General features: G+C 32.4%; 2 protein-coding genes across 3 annotated transcripts; one reads left to right on the forward strand and one right to left on the reverse strand.

Annotated features, from left to right (window-relative positions):
• The first annotated feature begins 515 nt into the window (after positions 1-515).
• Positions 516-2,372, forward strand: LOC133310624 (uncharacterized). The gene has a single exon (XM_061511584.1). It carries the CDS (start codon positions 516-518, stop codon positions 2,370-2,372), a length of 1,857 nt encoding a protein of 618 aa, XP_061367568.1.
• An 11,139-nt stretch (positions 2,373-13,511) lies between these two features.
• On the reverse strand, positions 13,512-15,652 carry LOC133310642 (two-component response regulator ARR9). Of its 2 annotated transcripts, none has more exons than XM_061511606.1 (5): positions 15,145-15,652; positions 14,942-15,024; positions 14,700-14,774; positions 14,176-14,246; positions 13,512-14,077 (listed from the first exon to the last, which is right to left on the reverse strand). In XM_061511606.1, the coding sequence occupies exons 1-5, from the start codon at positions 15,245-15,247 to the stop codon at positions 13,717-13,719; spliced, it is 693 nt and encodes a 230-aa protein (XP_061367590.1). In that variant the 5' UTR covers positions 15,248-15,652; the 3' UTR covers positions 13,512-13,716. The 2 variants fall into 2 exon arrangements, with proteins under 2 accessions (XP_061367590.1, XP_061367589.1); XM_061511605.1 differs by having other exon boundaries at positions 14,700-14,777; positions 14,921-15,024.
• Positions 15,653-22,167: the final 6,515 nt, after the last annotated feature.

The raw sequence follows: 22,167 nt of genomic DNA on the forward strand, positions 1-22,167 counted from the left end.
TTTACCTTGTATTAATTGTGGGCATTGTTTAATTTTTTTTAAGAGATAAACATCTCTTTTATTTTGAATTAAGGGTTATTATCCTCAATAACAAATTTGAGAAAATATAATCCTCATTTTGACCTCCTTAGAACGAAATATGGCTCAGAACAGTTTTTAGGGCATGTTTGAATTTGATTTTCAAAAACAATTTTTTATTTTTTAGAAAAAAAAGACTGTTTGTGATACGAATAGAAGGTCTAACCGTACAAGGAAGGAGTCCGTGAGGCTACATGACTATTATGTAGCATGATAGGTTGTGGAATATCATTAGTAACTAAGATGTAAAGGTTGTTAGAGATTGTGTGAGTTGGCTTAAGCCACGTGAGTTAGTTAGGGAAAATTGTATAAAAGGTGGACAAGAAGCATTGTACAGAGAACTTTTGAATAATATTCTGTCTTTTCGATTCCTTCTCCTCTCTCTGAGAGTTTAGTCGTATCATCTGGTGCTTTCATCGATCTTGCACTCAGCAACGATGCGAGTCCAAGACTTAGCGGAAGAGTTCGCGTCCCACCGTGTTGAGATCCAGCAACGATTGGATCAAATATCTGAAACCCTAGATGCGCGTTTGTCATCTATTTCTGCATTGGATGCTCGATTTGCAGCCATTGATGCTCGCTTGAGAGATATGTCTCCTCATGTTTCTCCGCACTCTTCGAGTTCAGCTTCTTCGTTACCGCCACACATGGAGTTTCTGGACACGAGAAATCCTTGTAAGCAAGTGAAGATGGAGATTCCGGCATTCAATGGCACCGATCCAAACAATTGGATTTTCAAGACAGAGCTTTATTTTCGTCTTCAGCAGATTCCTGAAGCGTTGAAGGTGCACCTTGCAGGCCTGAAAATGAAGGGAGCAGCCGCACCGTGGTACCAATGGATCTATGGCAGTGGTACAGTGAATTCATGGCCAGAATTTTGTGTCGCAGTAAAACAGAGGTTCGCTTTTCCTAACCATCGTGATGTGAGTGGGGTTCTTTCCAAGCTCACGCAGACAGGGACTTTGTCTGATTACATGAAGGAGTTCGAACGATTGATGAACCAGGTCACGAATCTGGGAGATGATCTTTTGATGGAATTCTTCGTATCTGGCCTCCAACCAGAGTTACGAGGAGCTATACAATTACATTGGCCTACTTCGTTGCATCACGCAATGCAGTTAGCAATGTCGTATGACTCTCATTTTAATGAGCTACGGTCCTCGTTCAATTCATCAACTAAGAAGTTCGTTCCCAATCGTTCTTCACCATTACCTTCTTGGAAAAACTCCACTGACAAACTGCTTCCGAGTACGTCTACCGTTGTTCTGACTCAAGGTAATACTTCAGCTCCTTTAGCATTACAGTCTTCGTCACTCTCGTCGTTACCCATAAAAAAATTACCACCAGAAGAATTGCAACGCAAGAGAGATTTAGGTATCTGCTATACTTGCGATGAGAAATGGACAGCAAGTCATAGATGCAAGGCGCGAATGTTACTGTTGATTGGCGAATCAGATGATCCTCCGCATGAACCAGAGGAGGAGGTTGTGTGGCAGGTGGCGAATACAGATGAGAATGTCACTCATGCAGCATTACACATATTGGCAGCATCAGTTAATCCACGTTCATTGCAACTGTCAGCTTTAATTAGGAAGCAGGAAGTGGTAGTGTTGATTGACTCTGGAAGCTCTCATAATTTCATCCGCAAACAGTTGGCTGATGACTTACAGTTGCCCATGTCTCGTGTAACTCGAATGAAGGTCTTTATGGGCAATGGTGAGTATATGATTTGTGAGAAAAAATGTGTTAATGTCTCACTGCTGATACAAGGCTTAGAGTTTGTGGTGGACCTGTGGGTTGCTGATCTTAGTGGGTTAAGTGTAATCTTAGGCATGTGCTGGTTGAGCCAGCTAGGGAGAGTCTCTCATGATTATGGTGACCAGTCGATAAAATTTGCATGGCAAGGTGGCTGTGTGAAATTATGTGGAATTTCAGATGGGGTCTCACAACACAGTATTGCAGAAAGGTGTTGCATTTTGGAGGGCCATCCAGGGAACATAGCTACTGGAGAGTTGACTTCCGAATTGGAAACTTACAGAGATAAAGTTCCTTTCCAATTGTGGCAGGTCTTGGTGCGTTGTGAATTGGTGTTTGCAATTCCAAAATCCTTACCTCCTTTTAGAGGAATGGATCATTGCATTCATTTGAGCAAGGATTCCCAACCGGTGAACGTGAAACCTTACCGTTACCCTTACCAACAGAAAGGTGAAATAGAACGACAAGTTTCAAAACTTTTGTCATCTGGTTTTATTCAATACAGCAAGAGCCCCTTCTCCTCCCTGTTCTGTTGGTGAAGAAACAAGATTCCTCATGGCGCATGTGTATCGATTATAGGGCCTTGAATTCAATCACGGTAAAGGATCGTTTTCCCATACCCACAATTAAGGAGTTGCTAGATGAGTTGCTGGGAGCGGTGATCTTTAGCAAATTGGACCTTCGTGCAGGGTATCATCAAATTAGAGTGGTTCCCGAAGATGTCCATAAAACAGCCTTCCGCACTCATGATGGCCATTACGAGTTCCTTGTAATTCCGTTTGGTTTAACGAATGCTCCCGCCACTTTTCAATCGACGATGAATAAGATTTTTCAGCCATTTCTTAGGAAATTTGTTATCGTCTTCTTTGATGATATCCTTGTGTATAGTTCATCCTTGGAGGAGCATGTCAACCACCTCACCCAGGTATTGCATTGTTTAATTCAGAATTGTTTTTTTTTTGTGAAACTAAGTAAGTGTGATTTTGCTGTATCTGAAATATCTTATCTGGGTCACATTGTTTCTGAGTTGGGTGTGAAAGCTGATCCAAAGAAGGTGTCAGCAATGCTGGAATGGCCCAAACCTTCTTCTGTTAGACAGCTGCGAGCATTTTTAGGATTGACAGGGTATTATCGTCGATTTGTGCATCATTATGCTGCAATTGCTGCCCCGTTAACTGGCATGTTAAAGAATGACAAGTTTTTGTGGAAGCTAGAGGCTGAGACTGCTTTTCAGCAGTTGAAAGAAGCTATGTCATCCACCCCTGTTTTGGCACTTCCAGATTTCACATCTCCATTTATAGTGGAGTCTGATGCATCCCAATCTGGTGTTGGGGCTGTGTTACTTCAACATGGGAAACCCATCTCCTTTTATAGTAAGAAGCTTGGACCGAGAATGGCTGCTGCTTCTACCTATATTCGGGAGCTCTATGCCATAGCCGAAGCTGTGAAAAAGTGGCGGCATTATTTGCTTGGTGCTGAGTTTATAATTCGAACAGATCACCAAAGCCTCAAGCAATTGTTTCAACAAACAGTGTTGACTCCAGAGCAATACAAGTTTGTTATCAAGTTATTGGGGTACAGTTTCAGAATTGAGTATAAACCAGGAATTTCAAATGTTGTTGCTGATTCATTGTCAAGACAGCATGAGGAAGTTAGTTTTTTATGCACTTTGTGGTTCGAACCTGAGTTTGATTTGCTCACTGTGATCAGAGCAGAAAATAATTCTGATCCTGACTTGTTACTGCTCCATCAAAAGCTGCAGAATGGAGATGATGTGGATGCATCCTTATTATGTAGAGATGGTATTCTGTTTTACAAGGGTAAATATTTGTTGGGTTCTCAATAGAAAGTAAAGGACCACTTACTTGAAGAGGCTCATTCTACAAAATTAGGAGGCCATGCTGGTACCTTGAAAACATTCTGCAGATTGTCTGCTACTTTTCATTGGCCTAAAATGAGAGATGATGTCAAGGCATTTGTCCAGCAGTGCATCGTATGTCAGCAAATTAAGACTTCTACACAAGCTCCATTGGGACTCTTGCAACCACTTCCTATTCCGGAAGCTGTGTTTGAGGATTTAACATTGGACTTTGTGACTGGTCTTCCTTGTTCAAACGGGTACAGTGCAATATTAGTGGTTGTTGATCGTTTAACAAAGTTTTCCCATTTTGGACCCCTCCAAGCTGCGTATACAACTTCGACAGTAGCTCAACTTTTCTCCAATATGGTGGTGCGTCTTCATGGCTTCCCACGTTCACTGGTTTCAGATCGTGATTCCATTTTCCTCAGCCAGTTTTGGAAGCAATTGTTCAAGTTAAGTGGAACAAAGCTCAGTGCTACTTCAGCTTATCACCCACAGTCTGATGGGAAATCAGAGGTCACCAACCGGTATTTAGAGCAATATCTGAGAGCATTCTGTTCAGAGGAGAATCAACGTTGGTCACTCTTGTTGTGTTGGGCTGAGCTTCACTACAACACCTCAGTCCATTCTTCTATCAAGATGACACCATTCCAAGCATTGTATGGCAGATTGCCACCCCACATCCCTCATTACCCACGTGGGATGGTTAAACTCGAAGCTTTAGATTCCATGTTGCAGCACCGTAATGAGTTGTTGACAAATTTGAAGTTGAACTTATCACGGGCACAAAATCGAATGAAGCTTCAGGAAAATAGACATCGTTTAGATCGGAAACTAGAAGTTGGTGATCTAGTCCTCGTGAAGCTCCAACCTTACCGCCAGATTTCTGTGTTGAAACGTTCGAACCACAAATTGGCTAAGAGATATTATGGGCCTTTTCCAGTGCAGAAGGTTATCAGCTCTGTAGCTTACCAAGTTAAGCTCCCTGAAGGCTCTAGGATCCACCCCACCTTCCACATTTCTGCACTCAAGCCGTTTCGTGCTTCACCTCAGTTTCAATGTGAAAGTCTTCCACCTCAAACCATAGATAACAGGCCCATACAGCAACCGGTTGCAATTTTGTCTTCACGGATGAGGTCAGCTAGGGGGCGTCCACAACAAAAAATTTTGGTTCAGTGGTCCCAATCAATTCCTGAAGATTCAACTTGGGAAACAACAACTAATATACGCAAGGCCTATCCTTCTTTAAACCTTGAGGACAAGGTTGAAGTTGTCCAGGGGCAGTTGATACGAATAGAAGGTCTAACCGTACAAGGAAGGAGTCCGTGAGGCTACATGACTATTATGTAGCATGATAGGTTGTGGAATATCATTAGTAACTAAGATGTAAAGGTTGTTAGAGATTGTGTGAGTTGGCTTAAGCCACGTGAGTTAGTTAGGGAAAATTGTATAAAAGGTGGACAAGAAGCATTGTACAGAGAACTTTTGAATAATATTCTGTCTTTTCGATTCCTTCTCCTCTCTCTGAGAGTTTAGTCGTATCAGTTTGATAATACTTTTTTAAAAAATAATTCTAGAAATCATAATAATTTTTTAATTTTTAAAATCAAATTTAGAAAACATAAATTTGTTTGAACTAAATTTGTTTGAATTCTATTTTTAAAATAGTTTTTAATTTTGAAAAAAAAACAAAAATACATATTTGATAATATCTCTTTGTAAAAATAATTTTAAAAATTACATCTGCTTTTTAGTTTTTAGAATCAAATTTAGATAAAATGTTTCAATTATTTTTATTTTGTATTTTGGCTTTTAATTTTAAAAACAAAAAGAGACAAAAAAAATTATTTATTAACTATTCTACAAAATAATTTTTTGTTTTTAAAAAATCAAACAGACCCTCATATCTCAGTTGTTTTTATTTTTTATTTTGACTTTTGACCTTTAGTTTAAAAAACAATACAAAAAATACATATTTCATTAATTATTTTATAAAATATTAAAAAAAACAAAATACAATCAAACATATTCATAAATAATGGGGATATTACTGCTGCACAATTGCTATTCGGTCACGGAAATCACCGAAACAAATTGAAGATATAGATATACTCTGAGACTTTTCAACGCCATTACTTATCAATAATTAGTGTTCATCAATCCATTTAAATCGATTCAAATTGCGGTAACCGAATAAAAAATCAATAACTGAATATATCGAAAATTAAAAAAATGAAAACCGAAAAAAATCGCAAATTTTAATTGGATTGGATTGATTTTTGGATGGGTAATGAAAACTGATCTAATCCAAACCGATCCAATATATTAATTTTTCTCTATCTACTTGAGTCTTTCCCCAATAATAGTCCAAAAATTTCTAAACTCAATACCCATTAACCTATCAACTAAATTCAAGAAAAAATCTAATCGCAACTCATCAACAAAATTTTATCTTTGGAGAGCTTCGTATCTTATTGTCCAAACAAAATAATTATATCATAGTTTACTAATGTTTTTTTTTTAAAAAAAAAAATTTACAAAGTCAATATACACAAGAGATGTTATTTGTACAATAATAATTAAACAAAGGGTTTGGTATTTGTCATTTTAAATGACATAAGTTATGTCATTTTAGGAGAGAGATACACACAAAAATAAAAATCATGGGAGAGAGAAAGTGGATATTTTTTTAATTTAAATTTTAAATAAAAAAATTAATTTTGTGTCTATCTCTCTCTTAAAATGACATAACTTCATGTCATTAAAATGACAAACACTTTCCCTTAAACAAATTTTTGGATTTTCAAAAAACAGAAAACCGATCCAATCCAAACCGAAAAAGATTGGATTGGATCGGATCGGATTTGAAAAAAACTCAAACCGAATGGATGATTATATGATCAGAACGAAGGGATTGGATCGGACAATTTTTGCTTCCAAAACCGATTCAACCTGACCGCGAATTGTTTATTAATTATTCTACAAAATAATTTTTTTTTTAAAAGAAATCAAACAGACCCTCATATCTCAGTTGTTTTTATTTTTTATTTTGACTTTTGACTTTTTGTTTTCAAAAAAAATATAAAAAATACATATTTCATTAATTAGTTTATAAAATATTAAAAAAACAAAATACAATCAAACATATTCATAAATAATGAGGATTTTACTACTGCACAATTGCTATTCGGTCACGGAAATCACCGAAACAAATTGGAGATATTGATATACTCTATGAGACTTTTCAACGCCATTACTTATCAATAACACATTGAGTCAATATTTATTTAAGACAGTTATATTTATTATCATTTTAAATTTATTATCTGTTTGATTATTATTGAATTAATTTAAAATCAATGATAACTTTTTTCAATCATTAATTTTAAATTAATGTAATAATAACTAAACAGATAATAGAAGTAATAAAATTAAAATAGTGATAAGTATAAACAAAATCCTAATATTGATCTTATAATTTTTTTTTTGAATACATCGGAAAATAAAAACAAGAAAACAACTACAGCTCAATCAAACATGTCCCTCACGACACCGTCCACCAAAAGCTGTGTGCACTCCGTCGGCGGATCAAAAAGCTGTATGTCCCAGCCAAAACCGTGAGCAATCGAGGCCATTACATATTATATAGTCCTATATTTTTTTTTGTATAGAGGAGATAATTTTATTTTTATAATATGAAAAATATTATTTCCTAAATTAAAATACACTATAAAGAAGGCTTAATGGGATGATGAAAGGAAGATTTTTCATAAATTAAAGCATTGAGAATTGAACAGACAATATTCTACTATTGAAATATTAAAATCATGCTCAACCCAAAAAATAAAAAGACATATGTTTCTTTTTATTTTTCAAAGAATTAAATAAAATGTTTATTAAAAAAATATATCGTAGAAACATTCTTTTACTTACAAAATTGTTATAAAATCATAGGAGAGAAATAGAAAAAGGAAGCTAGAAAAAGATGATATAGGAAGATCTAAAAATGAACTTCGGAAAGGCAAAAAAAAAAAAAAAAAAAAAGTAAAATATTACACTTTTAATAATTAATTACGAATTGGTAGCAGTTTGAAAGCTATTTTCGAATTTATTGCAGTCATTCACGCTCAAATTAAGCGTGACTTCGAAGGCATTCACGCCTAAATTAGGCGTGACTCGTCTGGTGTTGACACGTGACAAAAAAAGTCAACTTATGAACTGTAAAACTTTGGAAAACCATAACTTTTGACTCGGGTATCTGAATGAGGTAATTCTTTTTTTGATTCCACATAACTTTTCGAGATCTACGCAATGACATCTCATTTGATATATTTTATCTCTCACAAACACAATTCAAATTTACAATAATTGTATTACATAGTGTATTACCAAAAAAAAATTAAAATTATTATTAATAAGAAAAACAAAATAAAGATTTAATTTGTGATTTAAACTCAAAAATCAATTTGAAAAATCTGTATTAATAAAGAAAATAATTAAATAAATATTATAAACACTTGGTAGAATATTATATAAATTTGTATATATTTTAATAATTAAATAAATAACCTTGTATACTATTTTTTTTCAAACACTTGGTAGAGGCAAAAAAATTAAAATATTGTTTTTTATTAAATAATTACGAATAAGTTGTCGTTTTTAACCCTAATTACGAATATATTGCCGTTTTGCTAGTAGTTATTTGAATTTTGAATTTAATGTTAAGAGAGTTGATTGCGTTTTGTATTTAATAAGAGCTGATTGCGTTTTGTATTTAATAGGAAATTTGGTGCCATCTTATTTATAGATGAGTTAATCCATTTTGGTGCCATCTTTATAGTATCATTGTTGTAAATTTGAATTGTGTTTGTGAGAGATAAAATATATCAAATGAGATGTCATTGCGTAGATCTCGAAAAGTTACGTGGAATCAAAAAAAAGAATTACCTCATTCAGATACCTGAGTCAAAAGTTATGGTCTTATAAAGTTTTACAGTTAAACTATTAATTTTTTGTGCCACGTGTCAACACCAAATGATTCACGCCTAAATTAGGCGTAAATGCCTTGGGAGTCACGCCTAATTTGAACGTGAATGACTGTAATAAATTCAAAAATAATTTCTAAACTGTTACCAATTCGTAATTAATTATTAAAAATGTAATATTTTATTTTTTTTCCACTTCGAAAAAGTATAATAATATTACCAAATTCTAATTCACTCATCATCCAATTTTTCATACCATCCATGTCAACTCTATACATAAATAAGGTAATAACAACACTTCAATACATCATCAATATGACAGTTATACGATACATGACAAATCAATGGTCATCCACATAAATATTTTATAATACTCACCCTTGAATGACAATACATTATCAAATATGCTTTGTTAAAACCTTGTTAACAAAAACCTAGAGGGATAATAACTCAGAGTAGATAACATCCTTTGCGTCATATCCAATGTTATATTTAATAATGGGTTCGTTTTTTTTACAGTTATTGCAGATAACTTATCTGCAGTAAGTCTAATATGACGTTATTTTGGAGCGAAAATCATGGTGTTTTTGTAATTTTAATTTATTTCAGGGTTATAATAGTCTTTATATTTATAATTTTTTCAGATTTCAATACCAAAACAGCATCGTTTTGGGAATAAATACAGATAACTTATATGCAGTAACTGCAGAAATATTTTTCTCTTTAATAATACTACAATTGAATATTCATTAAGATAATGTACCTTGTTAAAATTTTACTAAGAAAAAACTTTGTGGAAAATATCTTAATGAAGGGGAAAGAGTGTACATTTTCAAATAATATGTATTGCAAGCAATCTCATTAAAAACTTTACCATGAAAATCGAGTAAGACAAAACTTTGGTGAAAGAAAAAATAGTGCTTCATGTATTTCACTTCCCTTAATAATAATATCATATAAAGAGAAGGAAGAAAAGATGGGAGATAATATAAGGTTAGAAGGTAAATATCTACTTGATAATTTCATTGAACCCCTTTTGCATGTTCACCTTTTATTATATATTACTTAAACTGCCTTATTAAAAACTTTTCAAAAAAAAAAAATCCAAGATAAAAGAAAAAATAGTGCCCTGTATTTAACTCTCCCTCTTTTATATTCATTATAATCATCATACATTGAATGATGCCACCTCATAAACAAGTAGAAATCAGCCAAGGCCTCTGACATATCTAGAAAACTTAAGACAAAAACTGGATGTCTTCATTTTTTTTTTTTAAATATAAAAAACATATGGCTATGTACGGAGAAAAGATAAAAAAAAAATACAACTGGCCTGGAGGATGTTTGGGCAATAGTCTTGGTACTGTTTGGGCAATACCCTTATACGTTTGGGCCTTCTAACTTGCGATGCTGGTCCAGCCAATGTCACGGGTTGAGTTACTGGTTATGGCCCACACGATTGGGCAACAATGCCCACCCCTCCGCACAAATCTTCGTCCTCGCAAATTAGATTCAAATGAAGAGAATAATAAATTAATAATATTGTTACCAAGTAACTTTAAATTCAAAAATAAGATTAATTCAGTTTGTATAAAAATATCGCAATTTTTTCACAAAACACTTATTTGGTAATTTTCATTGAAGCTATTAATATAAGAGTTAAGTAAAGGTAAGAAATGATAGAGAAGTAGGAGCATTATAAAATTAATAAGACAGAGTTTCTAGTCAAGTCAAAAAGAATACCTCTCCATCTACGATTGATTACTAAATTCTAAATTAGTTATATGTGGACGCTTCAAGAAGCAAAGGAAAACTATGTCAACCGTTAGTGAGGCTAGAGAGCCAAGTATGTAACCCCAAGAGGTGTAGTGGTTAATGTAGGGATGTCTTTAACAGCAATGACATGAACCAAAGCTATGCAAATAGGTCTCAGATACTGTGTATAACAATGAAGGGTGTAGAATGACTATAATGACTCTCCAAGTTAACATGGTAACGACTCATACAAATAGTGATACTGTGTGTCTTATGGTGGTGAGGGGGGGGGGTATTTATAAGATCCAATCTAGTGAGAGAGTGAGTCAAGTCAACTGTTATGAGGAAGAGCCAAAGTAGCCTATCCTTACAGGGGCAAGGCACTTTGCAGTTGTTGCAATACTGGCAGCAGTCGCTGAGCAAGGGAGATTGTGAGGGGAGAGTTCTCAGTAGGTTATTTTGGGTGTCTGAGGAGACAAAAATGAAAGGGAAGTCCCCCAACATAAGATATTCTGGTGTCTTACGTTGGAAAACCTGTTGCATGGAGACAGGGATAACAACACTGTTGAGGCTGCTCTGACATTGCTGGGTAGGTGAAGAAGATGTGGCATGGACCTTTTGGTATTGGGCTAGTCAACTGGGCTGGTCAGAACACCATGTAAATATGCCTTAATAAATCGGCTATGACTGGAGATTAATATCTCAATCCACTTCTTCTTTTTATGAAAATAATTATAATATTTAAAATTTCTTATAATTCACATCTTGGGGGAAATTATGGTTAAACTACGCATCAGATGCATTTTAACTTTTTGGTAGCATAAAAAGACACAAAATACTAATTTGAATGAAGAATTCTACTACATATAAAAGAGTAGGAATAAACCAATACATGCTTATTACTTTAGAAAATACTAAGGGACACTTGATTGACACATTAACTAACTTAAAAATAAACACAAGGCATTGAAGGATGCATGAATGGAATAATAAAATGTTAAGAATGATCCAAAACTAGCTTAAAGTATCTCCACACGCATTGGGTTGAGTTTTTGTGTTCTCTTAAAGACCGTTCGGAGAATCACCTGTCCCATAGCCAACCAATTAAAGTAGGAAGGCTCTTGTGTTTGTTAATAGCCATAGTTTTGGCCAATATATAAATGAATGTGTAATTTTCAGTGACTGTTCCGAAGTTTCATTGAATATGTTTGACAATGTCTACGCATTACTTCAACCGATCGTAGGAGTCATGGGCATGCGAGATTAACAAGAATAGATCATCTTCTGGACCCGCCCCTAATCGGATTAATTGTGAAGTAATGAACCGATCGAAATATTTTCAAAAAAACAAGAATGGATCAACTCATGTTAAAATTTCACAGGAGAGGATGATGTTAGATTTTTGTGTTTGATTTAATGGAGTGAGATATAGATTGGCGGACGGTATGTCTTAGAACGGAATGGAGAAAAGCTATAAGTATGGTGGAGGGTTAGACCCGTTGTTATTCCTATGTTCTAGATGGTCCTTTTTTTTAGTCATTTTCCCCTTCATCTCCCCCACTTCTCCTTGTCCCTTTCTTTTTTACTTTTATTTATTTATATATACATATATATATATATATATACATATTTATTTTAATTTAATTTAATTTATTGTATTTTTATTTTTTTATTTTATTTTCAACCGTTTTGTATCTTTCATGTGAGTTCATCTACCACCGATCCCAATTAATTTGGAATAAAGGTGATATTGATGTTGAGGTTGATTTTGATTACTATTTTGGAAATAGATTAAGTATTGCTCATTTCATTAAATGAGAGGATGCCTATTATTGTTGATTTCATTTAGTGATGCGAATAAAACTTTTTATCTAAAGACGAAGCTTTCGATTGGTGAGCAGCTGGGGCGAGATCGTCCAATAACAAAAAAATTGAGTAAAATTAAAGCTCAAGAATTTCCCCAAAAAAATTTAAATATTGCAATTTAAATTAAGAATTATGAAATTGTAATAATTTGAAACTTATTTATAAATGTGTAGCAACCAGTTGCATCCAGAATTAGGCGCGATAGACAACCAACTCACATGAGGATGTCACGTGGCACAAAAATTTAGAAGGCTAAAACTTTTGGTTTGGATCGAGTGATTTTTTTATATTTTCACATAACTTTTCGAGATCTATGTACTGAAAAATTCACATAATTGCGAAATCACACAACTTATTAAAGAAATTACACAAACTATCCATAATCCACAAATCATATATATAATGCATAGATTCTAACCGTGTACAAAATTTTGGAATATATATACCTACTTTCTAAAAAGTTGAATAAGTTTTACATAATCTCTTTTGTCCATTAAAATAATAAGTCACGATTATTTGTTATTGTTTGATAGTGAAATAAGAATAGGAATTAACTAATATTATTCACAAAGGTAAAATATGACAAACGGGCACAAGGATGCAGTTTTTTGGAAATTTTTTGACCAAATCTCTTTCGATGGATTTTGCCAACGCATAGATCTTAAATAGTTACGCGGGATAAAAAAAATCTGATTTGGACACTCGAGTCAAAAATTATGACCTTTAAAATTTTGGTGCCACACGTAATATCCTCCTGTGAGTCACAAATGCCTCCCTATCGCGCCTAAATTTGGGCGTAACCAACTGCACCCACTTCTGGGTGCAACTAAACAGTGCACATTCGTAAATATATTTTAAATTGTTACAGTTCCATAATTTTTTATTTAAATTGCAATATTTAAATTTTTTTCCAAGAATTTCCGGGTCCTTTAAATTAATTATCCCCTCTTCATTGATACCATTCACATACACATTCCTAAATGTTTTTCCTTTGATTAATGAAATAGTACAAACAAAATTTTACTGTTCATGCAATGGCTTTTAGCTTTAGATACAGATTGTGAACTGTAAGAATTAAACGTGTTTTCTGGGTTATGTTGGCCGGTTTTTCAACCAAAATAATTGAAGAGTGTTAGTCAAGAAGGGAAATAATCAAGAACTAATTCAGATTTCAGACCAAACTTTATAAATCTGGTTTCTTACCGAATATGTTCTTTTTTTCTTTTCCACATATAAGGGCAAACAAAATTGGAAGGAAATATTTCCAGGTAATGATTACAGGAAACAACTCTCTACTACACTTTCTATAGAGCCTATATTAACCAACACTGAAGTTAATTTTTTTTTTTTAAGAAAAAGAGTTATATGAAAATTACATTTTGAAATAGAAGAAAATTATTTGCCAATGATTTATCATCATACCACAGTGGCTATGCCACTGTATCTTGGTCTTGTTCTGTCAGTCTCAGGTGAAAGCCCTTGTTCCATGGTCTTCCTCTTGCTGTTGTTGGCTTGTTGTAGTGACTGTTGCTGTTGTTCTATAGTTGGCTGTGAATGTGACTCTAACTCTGGCTCCAGATATTTGGATTTTGTTGCTTCTTGTTGGTCATTTTGGATTTGTTGTTGCTGCTGTTCAACTTCTGAGTTTTCAAGCTTTTCTGCTGTTTCTTGCTTTTGATCTTTCAACTTGGTTTTCTTCATATGGGGTTTAAGCCTATTCAAATCTGCCAGCCTCACAGGCTTCAAGAAAAACTCCTCTGCTCCTTCCTCCAAACATCTGTTACCGTTTGACAGATTCATCAGAATTTAACCTCAAAAAATGTTCAAAGGGGAAAAATTAAAATAAAAAAATACTGAAATCTTTCACCCCATTACCTACTAATCCTTGAAGGCACATTCTCAGATGACATAATCACCACTGGTATGTTTCTCAAAGATGAAGATTCCTGAAATAACACAGAAAATCCTATTAATTTTTAAGTTTTCTGGTTCCAGGTGGAATAAGAGAGAACGGAATTGTCAAAGATTCTCAAAACAATTTTTTTTTTTTCTCAAATCAAATCAAGCTGCTAAAAAAGGGCCTTCTTGGAAAGAAAATCTTTTCATTAGATGTTGAACCTGATTTGTTTTGGGTGGAAAACTGAAAAGCAGATAGGAAAAAAAATATTCCAGGAGATTATGCTTGATATTTTCTGGTAAGCAATATATAACTAGTCCAAGTTGACAAATTTAAACAATAGCAAGTTGGAATGAATGCATAGTTTCAAAATGGAAAGTCTTTTACTTTGTTTGGAAAAAAAAAAAAAGCAGAAACAATCTTGGCCATAAAGACTTGAGAAAAGTGGAGAATACAATGGCCCAAAAGAGACATGAGACAGGAATAGAAAACCAAAGCATACCTTGATTTTCTTGAGCAAATCATATCCTGTCATGCCAGGCATACAGTAGTCTGTTATAACAAGATTCACCTCCACCTCCTATTAAGACAAAGGAAATCCAAAGAATTTCAGAACCCCAGAAAAAGAAACTGACCTATGGTTAAAAAAATAAAAAATAAAAACTGCAACAAGATAATTAAAATACATTTTGAGAAGAAAAAAAAAAATACAAAAGCATATACCCGATGATTGTTAGGAGAAACAGCTGGTGTACTTGGGTTGCTCTCATCATTCTCACGCAAGCCCAGAAACTCTAAAGCCTTACTACCAGAATCAACTGTAGTAACTGCCATTAAGAAAATAAAGTTCATTCTGATCAGATAACATGTTAAGATCAATATAAAAAAGGTAAAGATCCAATTTTTTTTTTCCTCAGATTTTGGTTTGTTTCCAAGAGAATGAGTACCTTGATAGGAAGAGGTTTTGAGGAGCCTCTCAATGAGTTTCCTATCTATGATACTGTCATCAACAGCCAACACATGAAACTGTGACTCTGCAGCCATCCCCATTTGCTCCAACTCAGTGAAACCTTAGGAAGCTAAAAATGGATTGAAGGTGAAGTGAAGAAGCAATGAACTGTTCCTTCTTTTTCCTTTTCTTTTGTTTTTCCTCTCTTTGCTTTGTTTCTTCCCTGACCTGATTTGAAAGGATGGTTTTTTATTTTTGTTTTTTGTTTTTGAGTAATCTTTATGAGAGGGAGATGAGATGGGAAGAAGAGCTTTGTAATGAAATAAGACCCACCAAAATCCCAATCCAACAAAGCAAGATCCGACCAGATTTCATCCCAAATCTTTAGCAAATTTTCTAAGTTGATTTTGAATTACAGGGCAAGCAATGCAAAGTTATTAAGATAAAGACTAGAAACAAATAATGAATGAATAAAATATAAAGAGAGAAAAAAATACTAGTGAATATTTTTTTGGGTTGTTGAGAGGTGAGGAAGGAGGTGGGCTATATTTATATATGCATATGCAAAGAGGGAGTGAGAAAATGTTGTGGAATTAGAAAGTTGGATGAAAGAAAAATAGGAAAGGATTGTGAGAGAGAAAAGAGAGAGAGAAGGGTACAAGTGGGACCCATAAAAATCCTCTCATGAGATACAGGTGAGGTCAGCAATGGTGCTTTTTTTTTTTTTTTTTTTTTTTCTTGGGTGTGAAATCATGTGGAGCTTACCATATCTTGGGCAGGTGGGGAAGAGTAGTGGCAAAGAGAGGCCAATTTCTTTTGATTCCCTTTTAAGATTTGCTTCCCATGCCCATTATGTATTATGACCATGTGCTTCATGCATGTTAACCATCTTTCATGTCATCCACATCCATCAAATTGTGCTCCTGTTTTCTCACCAACCAGAAAAATAAAAAAAAACACTCAATTTATGGTACAAGAAAAAGGACGTTTAATATAAGAATTGTTAAAAAAAAAATTGAGAAAATCAAATTCTTAAAAACAGTTTTTTTGAAACTTTTGAACCAAAATGTGATCCAAAAGTACCACTAGGAGGGTGGTATTCTTGGCTTCTTATGACATGGAAAAATTTTATATAGCTGTTTGATAATATTTTGATCTACCAAATAGTTTCTTGGTAATATTTTTGATAAATTAATTTTTTTAACATATTTTTGCAAATTATAATTATCAAATATAAAAAAATTTATCTTCTACCAAATGCCTCATTATAATCAACTTGATGCAAATTTATCATCTCTGATTCTTGTTAAAAAAATAAATAATAATCATTACTTATCATAGTACATGAATTTTTTTATACATTTATTTATATAAACGAAGGGTCTTTAACTTATCATGTTATATAAAGTCATGCAACACTAAAGAACAAAAAATAATAATAATAAAAAATATGATAAGACACTTTGTTCAATGATTTTATTTTGTCTTATCTTAACATAACCAAATTATTTTTCCTACAACATAACTTTTATTTATTCCGTAAACGAAAGGGGTTCATATTTTCTGTAATCAATGTAGATAAGTTATTTACATTAAATTCAAAATGACGTCGTTTTGGTGCCGAAATCATAGTATTTTTATAATTATAATTTATTTTAGGGTTATAATAGTCCTTTTATTTTAATTTTTTAATTTTTCAACCCAAGACGTCGTTTTGGGAGTGAATGTAGATAACTTATCTACATTCACTGTAGAAACATTAAAGTCAAACGAAAGATAACACGTTCAAATTTTTTTTGGAAATAGTTTTTTATACCTTGTAAGATTTTTTATAAAATATGATTATATGAAATTAGAACACCAAAAGATTCAGGCTTACTTGTTGAAGACATGATTTTTGATTTCTTGAAGGCTTCTTGTTTATTCTGATGCTCCTGCAATGGAAAGACCAGGATCTTCCTATGCAATTCACACCACTCCCTGATTACAACCGTCGATGGAGCGAGTTGTGGAGTGACGATTTTCCAACACACTGTGAATGCAGAAGGGACCTAGCCAAACTAATTAGTTTACAGATATCCAAGCCCAAATCAACAGAATCATCAATTAACTAGACTTTACTGTACCCTTATATGAATCATGACTTAGCCCATTTTTTATTAAAACAAGAAAAGCTACAATTAATTTAAGCTCACAATTATTATAAAAATTTCTAACATATCTCACTCTCGTTAGTTGAGATTTAGTGAGGAGTATTTTTTTTTAATTATGCCGTTGAATTTTTTAGCTTGTCAGACTAAAATCAAATATCTACCATTTTTCAAATTTGTTTATGATTAAAGCGTCAATTGGTATGAAAAATTATCAGAATTAGATTGACTCTCTAGAAGTGAAAAACTATTCGTTGGGTATATGTGCATATGTTATATCAAATATATGATATGACTTTCGACATTTGTACAAAATGTTGTAACTCTTTCTTCTATAAGATAGATGGTATGGACCCATTGATGTTTAAAGGGTGAAAATCGTGGCACATGCGAGAAACCGAGAAAGTGAAAAGGCACGAATTAGTGGGCCAATATACCTAAATCTTCTGATGTCTTCTCCCTCCCTCTTTTCTTCCCTCCATTATGGCAACCCTTCATGACCAAGACCAAGACCATGCCATTATCTTTTTTTCCCACTCTCATTCATGACCTTTTTTTTTAAAATAAAAATAAAAATTAAGAGTCAAATGTTCATACCAATTTTCTAAATTTTACATGAAAGTATGATGGAATGTTCATCATTGATCTTTCTAGATCAAAACTTGTGGCCCATCGCCCATTGTTATTTTATCGAAAGATCCAAGAAAGTTAGATGCATATCAAGGATAGAAATGATTTAAATAAATAATTATAATTATTCTATCACGATTTTATGGGAGAAAAAAAGTCTTTAATCAAAAGACTGAGTTATTATCTCTATTTTGCCTATGAATAGTCTTATTAGGTAACTACTATTCTACTAACTAATCTAACCCTACGTGTTGCAAATTTGCTTAATGTATAAGAAAATTTCATAATTACATTTGCTTTTGAAACTCTTTTGGGTTATATATAACATTTTATCAAATGTTGGTAGCTCAGTTGGTGTATATAAATTAAGTACGTAAGGGTAAAAGTATGTGTCCGATCCTCCCCCTATCATTTTTGAGAAAATTTAAAGTCTTAATCATGAACCGTCCCAAATTGGACTAGTCGTGAGACGATAAACTGATTAAAATATTTTCAAAAAAATGAATAAATATGTTATATTTGAATCAAATTAAAACTTTTACAAAAATTATTATTGAATCAAATTTCAACTAAATAAATATATTAAATTAAGTAATTTTTTCCAACAAATGCTAATTTAACTGTCAATTTTCTCTTTCAGATGTAAAATGTTAATATGTTATATTTGATTCATGGGCTAAAACAAAATTATGCTTTATCGAATAACTGGAAAGCCAGAAAATAGAAAGTAAAAGATGGATTGAAGATACTTCAACCAAGAGCCATAATAAAGTACATTTTATTTTTCACATTCGCATTTTTTTATTTTTCACCAAGATAGAAACTTTAAAGAGAACTTTATTTTAAAATTTTGCATTTTTTGTTCATCAACTCAACTAAGCACACTCTAATCGTGATAGAAAAATCTGTATCGTGCAAAAAAATTAAGAGTTCAGTTAAACTTTAGATGGACTTTTTCATATATAGTATCTGCGAACTGTATCATGTAAACATATAAATATGGATATAATGTTGATAAATAAATTATATCTTATTCACTTCTTTCAATTGCTTTATTGAAAATTAAACTGTGATATACATAATATGATATGAATTTTCATCTTCTACAATATATATATATATATATATATATATATATATATATATATATATATATATGGACTATTTATTTGATATGGAATTATTATGAATTCAACAGCAAGATTAATAAAATCACGTCAAATGTGTCGTTTTACAGTGACATAAAAGGTGACATATGGTGAAGTCATGTTAATGACTGCATATCTTCAGATTTGGTCCCAAATTCAGAACATATGAATCTATACAAGAAATTTAAAAAAACAAAACGTTTTCTTACCTTTTAAGCAAGAACAATACCTTGTCTATGAAATAGGATTTGAAATTACAATTCATGAAATTTTCAATTTCAATATCTTGTTTCATGAGTATATGAAAATTGAAATTTCAATTCTGAATCACATTCTATATAATTAATTATAACTAGTTCATCTTATATTCAATTATTAGTTTAAACTTTAAGAATTATAATTAGAAGCATCAAAATTAAAATTAAAACTTTATAAGAAAAAGTTCAAAAAAATAAATAATAATTCTTGTGGTTTACTGTTTTATGACTTCCCCCTCATGATTTTTTCCTTATCACTTACCTCCTTTATGATTTTTTTCATTTAAGCCCACCTTTAATACCATTAAAATTTGAATTAACTTGCACATTTTACCTTAATTTTGCCTACACCAAAAGTATTAATATATCATAAAAATCTTAGCATATGAACTTTTACTGATTATTATGTTGCATTTTCCTGTACTTTCTTTATTTTCAAACTCATGAAGATTTGGAATCTAAATGCTTTTTTTTTTAAATGTTTTTGTTCCTTTTTGTTTATATTATTATTGTCGTTATTATTATTTTTCATTATTTGATTTTCACAAATGCTTAGAATTAGGCACTTTTCAACGAGCTTTTATTAATCATTACTCCATATATGCTCTCTCAAATAGAAATTCTTCAATAAAGTTATATTCAACCACTAAATGATAATTTATATGGTTAATATCCCAGGATTTAAATTATTTAATTTATCATATTAGAGAATATTTTCACATTAATCGTGTCTAAGATTTTCATCTGCTAAACAGTCAAATTAGAACCAGTGCATTTATTCACGAATGCCTTTATTGCTATAAAACGTTTAGAGTGATAGATTGATCAGGAAGACTTGATACTCAGTGAAACCCAAGCATAAAGATCAGGGGGAAAGGCTTACAAGAGGATTTTCCAAATAAACATAATTATCATTAACAATAAAAAGAGTGGTAAGTGTGTACAATCTTGTTTCCATTTGCTAGTATTTTCCTCCCTTTTCTTGTTCATCTTTTACATTTTATGGCTTTTATGATCTAATTCTTCTAGAAGTTATATGAAGCAGACAATTTTTTCTGAAAGTTTTATGTTTGATGTTGACAAAACATGAATGAAATTGGTATGTTAATTCAAATTTTAATGGTGTTAAAGGTGGACTTAAATGAAAAAAAAAAAATCAAGAGAGATAAGTGATAAAAGAATTAACCACCGGGATTTTTTTTTAATTTTTCCCAATTTTATAATTTAGTTTTATTATCTTTGCCACTTACTTATTTCATAAACAATTACCCTTGGTTTAGGGTCTGTTTGGATAAACTTTTAAAAAATAAATTATGCATTATTTTGCTGGAATTTTTTTTTTCAAAAATAAGATTTATCTTGAATTTAGATCAGTATTTTAAAAAAAAAACTTGAGCAAAAAAAAATTATATTTTGATTTTTTTTCTAAAATCATAAATCTTGACTTCCAAAATAAAAACATCATTTTAGTTTTTTTTCAAGTTACATCCAAACACATAAATAAAATTAAAAGTATTTTATTAAAAAAAATTCTTAAAAAGATCTCGTCAAAACGAGAGTCTTTGACAAGCAGGCGTAAGGTTGTTAGTAGAGATGTTAAAAGAGCCCGGAACCTTTGGTTTGATTTGTGTAGGCCCTGACCTGACCCGTCTATTTTAGTTGTTGGATATAGAGTTGGACTTGTGTAAAAGCTCATTTAATAAAAAGGCTACAGGCTCCAATTCAAAAGTCTTGCCTTAGAGCCTATTAGGTTGCCCTGGTATACTAACTTTTATTTTTATTTTATATTTTTTATACTACTCATTTGTTAAACTCAACCTAATTTTCAGTTCCTCTTCGTGGTTCATCATCATTTTACTTTATATCCCTCACTTCACTTCATCTCTCTCTACACCACCAGAGTCCAGACTAGCACAACCGCAGCAGAGGAGGAAGGCTCACTGAATGAGAGGGTTGGTGGTTGGTGAACCCTAACTGATCTTTTTTCTAAAAAAATTGTTAGGTGCTATAGAATGTTACGTGTAAGGGAACCTGCTTATTCAGTTTAGTCGGAGTTGAAGTGTTATCTTGAAGATAATGTTTATATAAGTGAGGATAATTCTCTTTCATTTGATGCCTTTGAATAGGGGAAGCGTAATGGCATGAATTATAAGATTTTATCAAAGATGGTAGAATATATAATAACAATACCAGTCTCTACAATTGCATCTGAATCGACATTTAGTGCTGGGGAAGAGTCAGGGGCGGACCTGTATTGGTGCAACACAAATTTTTTAGAGAAAAAAAGAGAGAGTATATTTTGTGTCCTCAACAAAAATTAAAATTACAGGGCTCAATTTAATCTCTTAGAAAAAAAAGTCGACTCTCGGTCCATCTGAATTCCAAAATAGACACAGTTAGTCAAAATTGTGGTTCCTCTGAAATTTAAAGAAGACTTACATTAGTCCCTCAAAAAGACTAACATGGGTCTATTTTGAAATTCAGAGGGATCACAAGTCAATCTTTTTCTAAGGGATTAAATTGGGTCCCGTGGTTTTTGTTGAGAACTTAAAAGGTACTTTATTTTTGTAGTAAGTTCCAGTTTTCTTTTCTTTTTTTTGTTTATATTCTTTTTGTTTTTTAAACATTTAAAACTTTCTTTAAAAAAAATTTGGGGGCATTGCCACCGAACCCCCATCCTTAAATGTGCAGACATAAATAAAATTGCTTGGGTCCGCTACTGGAAAGAGTCATTGATACTTATCGAGCAAGTTTGGCTGAAAATACGGTTAAATATGGCATAAATAAAAAATAGAACGTATTGATTTACTTAATTTAAATTATTTTATATCTTATG

The sequence above is a fragment of the Gastrolobium bilobum genome, unplaced genomic scaffold, assembly GCF_033153095.1.
Source record: "Gastrolobium bilobum isolate Gb01-03AN ecotype WA unplaced genomic scaffold, APGP_CSIRO_Gbil_v1 utg25398, whole genome shotgun sequence".
In the NCBI taxonomy this organism is placed as follows: domain Eukaryota; kingdom Viridiplantae; phylum Streptophyta; class Magnoliopsida; order Fabales; family Fabaceae; genus Gastrolobium; species Gastrolobium bilobum.

Excerpts from the sequence above, each read along its gene's own strand:
- LOC133310624 (XM_061511584.1), top strand. The coding sequence starts at position 516 with ATGCGAGTCCAAGACTTAGCGGAAGAGTTCGCGTCCCACCGTGTTGAG.
- LOC133310642 (XM_061511605.1), bottom strand. The coding sequence starts at position 15,247 with ATGGGGATGGCTGCAGAGTCACAGTTTCATGTGTTGGCTGTTGATGAC. Across the intron at positions 15,025-15,144 it reads CAAAACCTCTTCCTATCAAG|TTACTACAGTTGATTCTGGT; the intron begins GTACTCATTCTC and ends TCTTAATGGCAG. Across the intron at positions 14,778-14,920 it reads TTTCTCCTAACAATCATCGG|GAGGTGGAGGTGAATCTTGT; the intron begins GTATATGCTTTT and ends TTGTCTTAATAG.